Below are 13,932 nucleotides of genomic sequence, written 5' to 3' on the forward strand. Positions count from 1 at the left end.
TATATATACTGCTACCTTCCATCAATTTGTTTCCTTGATAGACACAATATTTTTTTCAACTTTTACATGATGGCTTTGGACTTTAGTCTGTTTTGTTTGCTTGTGGAGTCCATCGCCTTTAACAAACTCGGATCCAGGAATCCAACCAGAAATTATGACTAACTCAACACCTTGAACAGTCTTTTCAATCTTGCTGCTTTTAATATAAAATGAAAAGCTGATCATGTGGACGTCAGTAACTTGCCCGTTGTGCCAAGTTGGCGTTTTAAACAAAATTTTAAGAAACGCTGTAATAAAGAAAAATATCAGAATACATTTCCAGCAAAGGTTGTTTTCCTTGAAAAGTCAAGGCCATGAAACATAGTATAGAGCAAGACCACAAAAACATGGTCGTTTCACGTTTTGCAAAGACTGCTGGGTGTAAAACTCGGATAACTTTTTCCTGTGGCAAACAAGCTCAGCAAATCCCTTTCGTATGTTAAAAAAATAATAATGACGTAGTATCCTTGAAAAAGTCCTGAGTTGATGGTAACCATAGCTTTTTAAAGCCTAACATGATAAATTGATAGCATTTACATACTGGTTTAACCAGTCACTGAGGATTAAGTGCTTTACAATGCACTTCACACTTTACCCACTAAGACAGCAGAGTCAGCCATGCAAGACGCCTACCTGCCTATCAGGAGCATTGGGGGTTCAGTGTCTTATTCAAGGACACTTTGACATTTAACTCTGGGAAAATCGAACCTGTAACCTCTTTGGTCCCAAAACTACCGCTCAACCTCCTGAGCACTCGCCCTAATCTCGAAACACAATAAAAAAATATGTTTGACACTTTTGTGCAAACAAAAGAACAGTAAAAGTACTCAACATTTACATCAATAACAAGGACTTATCCCATCTTTTTTTATACATAATTTTAAATGAAGTACGCAATAAATATAATGGCAAAATGGTCAACACTAAACAATGTTTCATGGTCTCTGCTATGAAACAGTTTGGGTTGACTTCCTTTTTAGGTATTTTTTGTAACTATGGCGAAAAAATATTCTGAAAACGTGAAATAAATATTCACCATTGTAAATTCCCTTTACTTATGATTTCTTTTAGTTTATTTTAGAAAAATGGGTTAAAATATTTCAGAATATTGATACCGGGGTTCGGCAACCTTTTTGAAGCTACTTTTTGTTATGTTTTGCTATCCATAATGACAACTTATCATGTTATGACCATGTTGTGACTATGTTATTAACAGGTTGTAATCATTAGCTGTAAGGTTAAAATAGCCTCAGTCACCCACTAAAACAACTTTCCAGCAGGAAAGAAAATGATTAGAAAATCACAGTGACCCATCACTGGTGTGCTATTTTCAGAACCTGTGCGCTGGTTACTCAGTTGTTCTTAGGTGGCTATTTGGTGCCTACAGGCAACCAAGCACCTGACCCCGGTTTGATACTTACACTTAGCCAAATATTGTTCCAATTTAGGTAAATATGTATTTTTCGCAGTGTATAAATCCCACTTATAAGATGTTCCATAAAATTACATAAAATTAAAGTCATTTTACTTCCTATATCCTTTTTTTTTTTAAACTGCATAAGGAAAGATCCTACTTTTATCAGTGAGTATGAATACTTTAAAACAAGGCCTGATAACAATCCAATATCAATATCTGCACCAGTTTATGAAAACCTCAGGGGAAACAAAATCAAACAAACATCTCAAGGAGAAATAAGACCTAAAGCATGTGATATCTGAAAATATGTATATTGGATTATCTGAGAAAGTTCTGTTCTGTTCAAAAGTGCAAATCTTGACTAAATGGAAGAAACCATTGTACCGTACTTTCCGGACTATAAGGGGCACCCAAAAACCCTAACTGGGCCAGAAATTGGAAGCGTTACCACTCGACAAATTTGGTTGCTGGTCAACATTGCATAAAAATGGTGGTAACTGGGATCAAATTGGATGGAAATGGTAAGAGCACTAAATCCTTACCACCAAGCTGCTAAGGACATGGATGGCTGTTCTCAATTGCATAACATTTGATGCAATGGGTATCTAATCCGGATTGTGGCCACTAAACAACACATGAAAAGCCATTGGATTTTATCTCATTATCACACTTTTTTGTCACATTACCAGATGTTAGAGAAATGAGAAAACCGAAAGTCATTAAAATCGGTATTGAGTTTTTGTTGCACCTTTTCTCAACTCAAACTAAGCATTGTAAGTCTTTCAGCACAGGCAAATTACTTCCCACAATGCCTCTCTCTTTATTCAGTTAAGAACGATGAAATTACATCCCACAATGCTTCTCTCTTCATTCAGTTCAGAATCTTGTGCGCTTGGTAAAGACTATGCGAGTCGGGGATACAATGCTGCATTTCAGTGGTCCCCCAACATTTCTGTACTATGGACCAGTTTAATGTCTGACAATATTCTCGGGGCCTGTCCCAATAACATCAACAATTTGGTACCATGACTAAAAATAGTGTGATGATGGGAAAAGAAAATCACAAATGCCTTTTTTTGGGAATGCGCCTCATAATCTGCTGTGCCTTATAGAGCAGAAAATACAGTACTTTGTTGACTCATAGTGTAACTCTTGCACCAAAAGGCACGTTCGGTAACAGCATCATAGAAACAAGGCACTTGTTTGAGTAAACATGAAAAAAATCTAATTTTTAACTGTTACAATTGCCATTTAGCGCCAACGGGTGCCGCAAGTGACGGACGGCGTCGGAGATGGTAAGGAAGCTCAAACTTTGATCCTCTCCCGGCTTTTCTGAGAGGAACCCGGCTTGTCGGAGGGTGTCCAGGACGGTTGTGTTGCACTGCGCTAAAACCAGCGGCACACCAACCTCAGCGTACTCTTTGCGCACTTCCTTCAAAGCCCGGACGCCGGCGCTGTCCAGGAACAGGACAGCGCTGCAGTCCAGAACCAAACCCCGTAAAGGTTTCTCGTCCAGCGTCAAGGTGATGCTGGTGGCTACCTCGCCGTCCTCTTGGCCGTTGGCTTTTTTGATATTCTTCTCAAACTTGACGCGCCGCGCCTTCTCCTTTACCGGGTCGAGCCCAGTGTTCCGGTACAGGGACTTCTTAAACAGAGTCTGGTTGGCATAGTAAACGGGAGCGGGGTACCTGAAGACGGCAACGCCCGTGTGGGTGTGGAGGCCACGGTATGCTGACAGAACCTCGTAATGATCTCTGTTGGAGGTCCGGCCGAGCTCCAGCGCCTGAGCCCGCTGCGTCCAAGCCAGGACGCAAAAAGTAGACACCAGGACGCCCACCAGGAGGCCAAGCTCGGTGTTGACGAGTGCTGAGGTTGCCATGGTGATGAGCCAAACGCTGGTATCCACGCGGTTGGCGCGCCACATGTCAGGGACTTCGGCAAACTTGAGCAGGGCACCACGCAGATTCACCACAATGATAACGGCTAGCACAGACCTTAATGGAAAGAAAGTGTTGTCTGAATTGGGTCGCACACTTGGGACAAATGTAAATATGTCATGTCATGTGTATTTAATTAATGTTTTTTATTCTGTTTTTCCAGACAATATAAACCACTTTTAATTGATTTGCCTCTGTGAGTTAAAAAGGGAGAATGATAAGTAAACAATTTATTCTGGTTTCACTATCAAGCACCTGCAAAGGTTTGCTGAGGATGCCAGGGTTCTTCGTTAGTTTGACTATTGTTGGGCACAGTCTTTCGTTATAGATACTCTCTGTCACTTTCTCTCACACTTTCTGTTGTCCTCTCTGTCTCTCTGTCTTCTCTTTCTTGGTCTTTATCTGTCTCTCTCTTAATCTTTCTGTCTCACTCAGTCTCTTTATTTGTCTCACTTTCTGTCTCTCGCTCGCTATCTCTCTACCCAACTCTGACTCACTTTCCGATCAACTCTCCCTGACTCATTTTCTTTCTGTCTCTCTCTCTCTTGCTCTCTTTGTCTCTCTTGCATTCTTTCTCACTCTCTTTGTAGCTCTCTTTGTCTCTACCTCTATTTGTTATTCTCTATTGCTCTCTCCGCCTGTCTCTCCCTCTTTGTCTCCCTCTTTCCATATCTGTCTTTCCATTTTTTTCAGTCTCATGCTTTCCATAGGAATGGCTTGCCAAGTACGCAGCATTTAAATACCGCATTTAAAGCACACCGCAGGCGGACGTTGTGTTTTTCGAGAGCTAATGTTTTTTTTTCAAATAGTTCCTAATTTTGTAGCATACAAAATAACCCACGTGGCCAGCAATAACATTCAACTTTCATATTAAGGGGAGCCCTCAAACTTTAGAGCAAGAAAAAGCTGAACGGTACTCACTTCTGGAGGGAATAAAATAGCGGTGCAATGACCAACAGCACCAACAGCAGGACCACGGCGGTGACCAATCCGGAAACCTGCGTCTGGCAGCCCGTCGACTCCTTGACGAGTGTCTTGGTCAGGGCGGCGCTGGTAGTGAAGCAACGGAAGAAGGACGGAAAGATGTTGCAGAAGCCGATAGCGTACATCTCCTGGTTGGCGTCCACCTGGTAGCCGTGTTTTTTGGCAAACATCTCCGACAAGGACACGGTGATGGCGAAGCCAACGACTGCGATGGAGAAAGCATCCACCGCCACGTTGGGAATGAGCGACCACGCCGGAAGCTGCGGCGGCAGGAAACCCGTCGGGATTCGGCCCGCTACGTCCGAGCCGAAGTTTGTGTTGAAATGGCCGAAGTGGGATGCAAGCGTTGCAATGACGACCACAAACAGTTCGAAGGGAATTGGAGCCTGGGTAGCAAAAACAGACTGTTGGAGGAAGGACTTTAACGGTAAATGCAGTCTATGTTAGCAACAGTTATAACAGACTTCTTAAAATAGATTCACAGACCTGGGTCAAGATCTAAAAGAAATCTTTTCTCACACCTAATGCCCCCAATTAGCAGGTCGGCGCCTTGCATGGCTGCTATTGGTGTGTGAGTGTGTGAATGGGTAAGTGTGGAGCACATTGTAAAGTGCTTTGGGAGGTCTTCATTGACTTGAAAAGCGCTATATAAATGAAGACCATTTAACATTTACATTATATAATCAAAGGTTTTTTTTCATTTTTCTTATTGAGAGAGGCCTTAATTCTCTTACCAAACAGTCAGTAATACTGTCTAAATTTCACTTTTTTAAGAGATAAAGTAATTTTTCGATTTTAGGGAAATACAATATCTATTTTTACAATAACCGGTTGGCAAGTATGTCTACAGTAGTGATCAAATGGGGAGAAATAATCAATAGGTTGTCCTGCAAAAAAAGCTTAAAAGAAGAAATTTGCTTAAAGGGACAGTGTGTAATTATTAGTGCCTCCTAGTAGTACAAAAAAACGTTCGTACAGTTAAAAAGAAAAAAACAAACAGTGATTTGAATACTAGGCAAAAATAACTTTTTTTTACAAAGCGGAACCCATACCTAGTAGTTGCGGCCATTTTTGTTTGACATCTTGCTGCCACGCTATGCTCATTTGGCACTGGTTTGTGTTCGGATTAGAAAATACAGTGCCATCTAGTGGTCAGGTACTACACGATTATAAAGAAAAAAAATGGTACAAAACATTTTGAAAAACAATTACATTTTTGTTACTGGTTCAGCCTCTCGTGTGTCAGGAATTAGAAAAAAAGAGCGTTATAATTCAAAGTATAAGCAAATTTTGAGGCTAAAAGCAACTTCCATAAAAGGGCCAATAGTTTGTAAACTTGTGGGGTGACTAATATTAAAATTGAAAAAAATGATCAAAACAAATTTTGGACCAAGGAAAATTGTGATTATCATTACAAATAAACATAAATTGGCTTTCCATGATAGGCCACCATTTAAAAATATATAAAAACAGATTTTGAGAGTTGAGTGCATCTAAAAAATTCATCATGTAATAAAATAACTGTTGATCATTTAGATAATTGATACGTTGTCAATTAATTAATTCGTTTTTGTACCTTGAATTCATTTTTCCTTTAAAGGCATGCCAGCATGTGCATGGGTGAATTATCTGAGGAAATACAATTTCTAGACCTGCAATCAAGTTTAAAGGAATGTGTATATTTGAGAGAGGTACTGATTGAAGTCAATGACCAACCATGCAACTAATGCAACCAATTTCCTGTCCCATGCATCAACTTTATTGATAGAATTCGCGTCACAGGCATCCCTGAATGTAACAGTCAGCCATATTGTACACTGCTTGATGTTGTCACAGGTCCACACTAATCCTGTAGGATGTTTAAATGATAGAGGAATAATAATATTGCCCCCGGGTGTCACTGAAAGACTGGGTGACATGAGTGCACCCTTATCCAGTGAGTGGAGATCAGCTATTGGCTCCAATGGCCCGGGTAAGCTACAAGGCCTTGCCGACGACAGTGCGCCATTCGCCGGCTGAAACAAGTCCCAAAGATTGTCTTATTTGAACTCTAACCCCCTACACCACATCCTTTTCTATAGCTTGTACATAAGTGAACATGTTGTGTCCTAACTGAACACAAAACATTTAACAGCAGCTTAACGAAAGCTTTGATGTCCATATTTTGAATGTCAATCACAATGAGGTAGACTTAGACCTATTCATTAGGCCGCCTTACTCAGGTTTCCGGAATGTAGAATATGTGATAGGAACTATTAACTGAGTCAATTTGAAGGAGGTGTCAAGTTGCCTGACCTTTAATTTTGCTTTGAAGCGGTTGTTGAGTTCCTTGGATGTCACCAGTAGCAGCAGGCACACCACGCTGGTGATGAGGTCACACACATTGGTGTTTCCCAGATTGGCCAAAACACTGATCCAGGTCTGGATGAGAGTAAAGAAGCCCTGTGGGCGAGGGATCTTCAGACCCAGCATGTGCTTGATTTGGGAGGTGAGGATTGTGAGAGAAGCGCCGGTGGCGAAGCCGCTCAACAGAGAGTCTGATAGGTAGACAGACACAAAGCCAACTTGGAAGATGCCCATAAGCACTTGGTAAACCCCTGCCACGAAGGTGACCGTAGCTCCCACTGTTATGGCGTAGCAGCTCCTGTCACAGGTATTCACCATGCTATTGTTGCTGCCCACAAGTCCCGCGCTAATATTAGCACCAGCGGCCCCCTCCGCGGGGTACCCTGCTAACACCAACTCCCGGTTTACGACCTGACCCACCAGGAGGCAAAGCACCCCAAAAATGCCCACAGAGATGTGTCTGGAGGTACCAAGCAGCGTATAGATGATGGAGGAGAAAAAAGAGGTGTAGAGCCCGTAGATGGGATCCTGGCCGGCTAATAGGGAGTAGGCAATAGACTGGGGAACCAATAGGATTCCGACAACGAGTCCCGACATGATGTCCCCGAGGAGCCAATTCCTTAGTTGATAGCGCGGCAGCCAATCTAAAATAGGAATGAAGTCCAAGATGTTGGATTTGATTTTCTCCGCAGAGCATGAACAGTGTTTCCTCAAGTGGCGGGACAAAATATTCCGACAGCTTTCTTTCGGCTCTTCCGGAACTCTTTCCAGGATGAGCGGTTCACGCCACTCGCTTTGGGTCTTGTCCGGAGATGCTGAGCTGCAGACATCGTCACTGGGCATCATCGAGCGCTCTACGAGACATGGAAAATAATTGAACTTCACCATATTATGTGTTTATATAGTATTAATAAAACATGTTGTAGATTAGGTTTGTTGATTAAGCCACAGACATCTTATTAAAAACATGGACCACTTTGCAGTCCCTAAAATGTTTACTCACTTGGGTAAACCATTGCTTTTTGTTGTTGTATTGCTGTACCGTGTTACTTTTTTTGAGCCAATTACCCCAATGAAGGATAAGTAGAGCTGGCAAACATTGAAAATATTATCCGAGTATGGATCAAGACAGATTTCAGATACAGTATTTCAAATCTTTTCGAAGTAGCATTTAAGAGTGACATTTTTAAGTCAAAAGCAGTTATTAGTCAATGTTATGAACCGCTCTCAAAACCTGCTGTTTGTTATACAACACCTGTGTTGCATGACAAAACCTGAAATTGACTTTTGGTTGGCTCGGATTAGTTCTGCAATGAGTGATTTAATTTCTCTATTCTACAGCGGAAATAATTGTATCAAAATTACTGTTCCTTTATCTTCTTGGCTTTTTACCTCACTGTGAATGTTGTGTGAAACTGGAGTGTCATGCCCAATTTCGTTGTCACAATATGCTAACCCATTTTGTAACAATGACAATAAAGGTATATTCTATTCTATTCTATAATTGGTGTAAGTAACAAAGACTTCTCGATAATGAGCATTTGGACTAGTATCAAATACAAATAAGATTTCATTAATCCTTCATTCTTACGACAAGTAGAACAGGAAGTATTTTATTCACGACGAATGTCAACTTCTAATATTGCACATTAAAGTCATGTTTTTAAATTGTGTTTGAAAGGTAGTTAGAAGTGTATCTAACTCAGAAGACTGTGCCTGCCCTTTCATGATGATCAAACACCAAAACTAGAGTGAAGATGATGATTTGAACTGGAAAAAAAAGCTGTATGTGAAGTGCATATTCTCGTGTTGACTATTGAGTAATGCAATATAATGTTTTATACTTAAACACTTGACTAACCATTAACAGTACAAAACGTGTATGAATTTGAAAATCACAAAGGTGTTTTTGTTCGTTTCATTCTCTATCCAAACTCATGCTTATTTTCATGACATGCGTAACGTTTTTTTTCCATAGTGAATGTGAAAGGAGGTAAAAGCTAAAAAGCAAACACAGAAGTACATGACTCATTGGTGCAAAGCGTGAAAGAAAGCGAGCTTTCACTGCGCTTGATCCCACCTTGAGAAGTCATCATATTACAGGTCAAGTCACGGGGGTGTGGGGGCCTCCCACTGGTACAAATTCACAAGGTCAGGAAAAAAAGAGATTAAAATCTTTCTAGGCGAAATTTTTGTACATTTTTAAAACGAATACAGTTTCTGTTTAAAAAAAAACCTTGGATTCCATTTCCCCCACTGTACACTGAATAAACCAGTGTTTTTACCTTAGTGAGCAGTCAGGTCGACCCATTATTGGGTAGGCCAATTATCGGCACCGACATTTAGGAATTTGTTGGATATCGGTATCTGCATTTTTATCTATTCGACAGGCTGATTAAATATACTCAAAACTGGGTTATAAGGCTCAAGTGCAGCAGAGCCTCTCTCTCCTGCCTTCTGTCTCAGATGCAACCCACCCCACGGGTTTTGATTAGATACGCTAACGGGGGCAGAGCCCCTGGGAGAGAAGCTGTCCCGACGCCACAATAATAAACTGCAGACCGGAGGAAGAGTACAGATGTGTAGAAAGTAAACAAAGAAATCTCCCCCTGAAAATGTAGTAAACATTCCAGTGCTCTACATCTCACAACTGTAACCAACGTTACAATGCGAGCAGAGTAAACAGCGGCAGCGCTGCTAACTCCTGAGTCTCGAGATGGATGTGAATTAAGACCGAAGATAATATTGAGAAGTCCGAAGTAGAAAAGCTTGTGTGTGGTGAAAATGTGTAGTTAACTTGTTTTAGGGCAGCTTGTTTAGGTGGCCCCACAACCCTAGTGAGGATAAGCAGGGCAGATAATGGATGGTTGTTCAGGTGGAGACTGATATATTAGGTATTATCATAACATTAGTTCAATCAAGTGTGTCTGTTTGTGGTTGCAAGCATAAAAAGCAGGCTAATTGCATTACTGAAAAAGTTCCCGGGAGCTGTTTAAGTTATGTGCCTTCAAACGAGTTGCTGCTAAGCCTAATTTTATTTCCTGCACTGGAAAATGTTTGTCATGTTAATTGTGTTAAAATTTTAATCTATCTAGTCAAGTCATGTTTATTTGTATAGCCCTTAATCACAAAATATCTCAAAGGGCTGTACAGACTATACACCTTAGATTGAATTACAGTAAATTAGCATATTATTGTAGCTCGAATGACCGTTTACCATACACAACAACCAGGAATGCACAGCAATTTTAAAGGTTAGCGAAATTCTATCACACAGTAAAAAGGTTTCAGAGAGCTATTAAAATTTGAATACATTTATTTTTAAATAGTGTTTGTTTATTTTGGCATTAATAACAATTTCTAAAGCCATTAGTTAACCTTTTACAGCAAATTAATAGCGGCTCCAAATATCGGTTACCGGCCTCCACTTAATACTCATAATCGTATCTGCCCCGAAAAACACGTATCGGTCTATCCTTAGTGAGCAGGGCCACTCTAGTCCAGGGGTGGCGAACAAGTTTGACCCAAAGAGCTGAAATTTTTAACTGAGAGTCAAAGAGCCACACTACGCACTGACCTGCCATGACAGACAAACACACACAATTAAAAACATTATTTCCCATGACACACACCTCTCCTTACAATACAACAAGTATTGTTCTTGTGTTGATTTCAAGGAAAGTGTCCACCCTCAAGACAACCCCAAAAAAATAAACATGAAACAAAGCAAAGAGCCACAGTATACAGAAAATATGATGAGGCTAAGAGCCTCATTCTTACTGGCCAAGAGCCGCATGCGGCTCCAGAGCCACGTGTTTGCCACCCCTGCTCTAGTGTGTGTTGCATATAAGCATGCATACAGTAACATTCATCCATATCACTAGGTGGAAGTAGATTACCAGTTTTCTTTATATATACACAAATTATCTCCTCATGGGTAGTACAGGAAAGTACATTTTAAAAAAACTGTTAAAGATTACACTACAAAAAATTATAAATCAATTCAAGAAAAATCTAACACATCATTTGGCTGATTTTAATTTTGGTTCTTATTTTACTTGGGAAAAAAAACAACCTCAAAGTTGGAGTGAAGATAAATCTAGTATAACAGGTTAAGGATATAGAAACATCGAAACATGAATAACGTGTATTACTTCCTGGACCACAATGTCCACAAATGATAAGGACGACTTTGTAGTCTACTGCCAATTGAGGCAAAACGACCAAGTATAGTCTTTTAAAAACAACATAACACTGGCACTTGGATTTTTTTTTCTTTTTCGATGAACGGTGAAAATAATGCCCCCCCACATAAAAAAAAAGTTGTAAAAGATAGGTTAAACGAATGCTTTGTGTGAACAATTAATAAAGTGTAGTATAAGACTAAAGAATACATTTTTCCTTATATTCTTCAATATACAACTAAATACAAAGCAGACAGCACTGTTTATCCATCATGTAATCACGTCTTCCTGCAAAACAGGATAGTAACTGTTTCACGTTGATGAGCTTATTGGTTCGAGCTAAAATTAACAGCTAATGCAGTAGAGCAGAGATTAAGAACGATTTTTTTATCCACACCATGAAATATTGAATAAGGTTTAAAGCAAAAAGGTACAGTATGAATAGAAGCCTTTGTTAACAACAAGTCGACAACGTGTCAAACTTTGAGGAAGCGAGTTGGTCGTCGCTGCGAGGAATAAAATGATCGTTTTTTTTTTTCATATGTTGAGTATGAAATTACTGACCTGATGTGTGCAAATGTAAATCTTGTTAAGAAAATGATATTCCTTTTCGTTTTTATGTCATTCCGCTTCCATTTATTGACACGCTCAAGCCCTGCGGTGAGATGACGTCACGGAGCGACCACAGAACTGGGGTCACGTGAGAAGCTCCTCCGACAAAGATGGTATAAATGGAAGACGTCTCACATTGACTAGATTTAGTCAAGTCAAGTCATGTTTATGTTTATAGCCCTTAATCACAAAGAGTCTCAAAGGGCTGCACTGAGCACAGATTATTGCAAACCACAGACTATTATTACACCATCCCCTAATCTAAAACCTACACTAGGGCAAGGAAAAACTCAAAAACCTTAACATGAGGAAAATGAAGAAACCTTGAGAAGGGATACTACACAGATATTGTCAACAAAATATATAGGTTATTCATAAGATACAGAATAGAAGTGTGTAGAATAGACGAGATGGAAGAAGAGAAACACACACACACACACACGTACTGAGAGAGAGAGACACACAGACAGACAAAAAGAGAAAGAGAGAGAGAGGGAGGGAGAGAGAAAAAGAGAGAGAAAGAAACAGAGAGAAGAGAGAGATTAAAAAAGAGAGAGCGAAAGAGAAATATAAAGGAAAGAGAGGGAGAGAGAGAGAGAGACAGAGACAGAGAGACAGAGACACAGAGAGAGAGCTAGATAGAGAGACAGACAGAAAGACAGAGAGAGAAAAAATCCAGCTCCAGTGGCACCTGGCTTTCTTTTTTCTCTTGCGCTTCTCTTGGCATTGTCCTACGGCCCAGATTAAAACCCTAGGCTGGCCTGATATGGCCCGCGGGCCACATGATTGACATCTCTGGTCTAATGCAGAGGAAAACCAGTGCCAAGAGCACAGCATAGCAGCAAAATGATAGACAAACACAGCGGCCTTGCCTAGTATTCAAATGATATATTTATTTATTACTGAATGAAAGGGGTTTTTTTACCAAGAGAAGGCACTAAATTTAATTACACACCGTCATTTTGATAGATCCAAATACCAAGGCACAATTTCAATATTGTCTGAGACTAGTATTTTGAGTGATTTAGTACTATTTACCAATTATCATTGTGTATTTGTTTAACTAAACGTTACTTCTCCTTGAAGAGAGTGTTTGTTTTGGTTGATACATTTATGGACTTTATTGTATTTGAATACAAGTATGATTTAGAAAATAATTATGTTGAGTGGATGATAGAAAATCGCTATTGTTTTTTATTTTTTATGTTTTGGGAATTTTTATGCAAAATAAATATTTTTTGCTTGGTAAAAAATAAAGATTACTAACAGAGCCATGTGAAAATATTGTTTGATTTATCTGATTAAATTGGAATATGTTTGTTTTCAGTGGGTTCAATTACATTCATTTGACTATACAAAAATCAATATTTGATCCTTCCTCAGCTTGTAGCATTCTTTTTTTTTTTTTAATTTGGCCTTTTATTCATTTTACTTTGACACCACTGTCCTAAGGCGTACCTGTCAAACCGTAGGGACTAAAATGTTTACAGGTCAAGCTAAGAAATCTAACATTTAAATATTTTAAATTTGACATCTAAATATTTCTGAGTGGATGAGATGTGTCTATGATAACCCTTATTATTCCAAAGGGAGTCTAAGTTGCGATAAAAGAAGGAAACTTCCCTTCAAGACAGGACTAAGGTATGATAATCTCAGGATCTTATTTGTCCCCGTGCTTACGTGCACATGTAATTATTTGAAAGCACCCTTGCAATAATCCCTTATGCTCTGATATCCTTCTTCAGACCGTGTGATACAACAGAGGGATTATACACTTTGCTGCCGGAGACAATACGAACACTTCTTCAGGTACGGTTTGTCTTTGCATGCTTCTTATTTGTATTGTGCGAGAATTGCTGATTAATAGGTCTTAGCAATACATAGATATGTCAGATAGAATGTTTTTTTATCAAGCACACTTATGATATTCATTTAATTATAACAATATGAAAGAAAATCAAGATAGTCCATAACGAGGAACCAAAATGATCAATTTGCTGGCAAGCTATTTGGGAACGCGCATCTGTTTTCCTTTTTTTGGAAGTAGAGGGAGTGTATCTGCTCATCACAATTGAAACTAATTTAATTTTTTTACCCTAACAGAAAGAATGGTACTTAGATTAAAGCTCGCTCTGCTGAATCAAACTGCCTCAAAGCAAGCCAATCATTTCATATCCTCCGGAAAATAAAACTATTCATGTACAGTACAGTAAATCACTTAATCTGTGAATCCACTTTTCAATTACAATATACTAAAAACTCCCTTTTTAACTCACATATATTTATAATACGTATGCACTGTATTTCTAGTTCTTTTCTTTTCCATTGATTTAGTCACTTAGTAAATCACTCACTCGCTCATTTTCAATCTGATTAATTTACTCATTCAGCTCAGGTATTGACTCTCATGACT

At 39.4% G+C, this 13,932-nt stretch overlaps 2 protein-coding genes across 2 annotated transcripts in view; one reads left to right on the forward strand and one right to left on the reverse strand.

Annotated features, from left to right (window-relative positions):
- Positions 1-11,601, reverse strand: slc26a2 (solute carrier family 26 member 2). Its single transcript, XM_088344537.1, has 4 exons — positions 11,472-11,601; positions 6,673-7,577; positions 4,315-4,763; positions 1-3,450 (listed from the first exon to the last, which is right to left on the reverse strand). The coding sequence occupies exons 2-4, from the start codon at positions 7,567-7,569 to the stop codon at positions 2,688-2,690; spliced, it is 2,109 nt and encodes a 702-aa protein (XP_088200663.1). The 5' UTR covers positions 7,570-7,577; positions 11,472-11,601; the 3' UTR covers positions 1-2,687.
- Positions 11,602-13,227: 1,626 nt separating this feature from the next.
- pde6a (phosphodiesterase 6A, cGMP-specific, rod, alpha) overlaps positions 13,228-13,932 on the forward strand; it is a 41,599-nt gene continuing 40,894 nt past the window's right edge. Inside the window, exon 1 of the mRNA XM_088344538.1 lies at positions 13,228-13,328. The gene's annotated coding sequence lies outside the window, so the exon portion shown is untranslated. The remainder of the gene's footprint in view (positions 13,329-13,932) is intronic.

The sequence above is a fragment of the Urocampus carinirostris genome, chromosome 9 (genome assembly GCF_059441175.1).
Source record: "Urocampus carinirostris isolate Australia breed hairy pipefish chromosome 9, RoL_Ucar_1.0, whole genome shotgun sequence".
Classification (NCBI taxonomy): Eukaryota; Metazoa; Chordata; class Actinopteri; order Syngnathiformes; family Syngnathidae; genus Urocampus; species Urocampus carinirostris.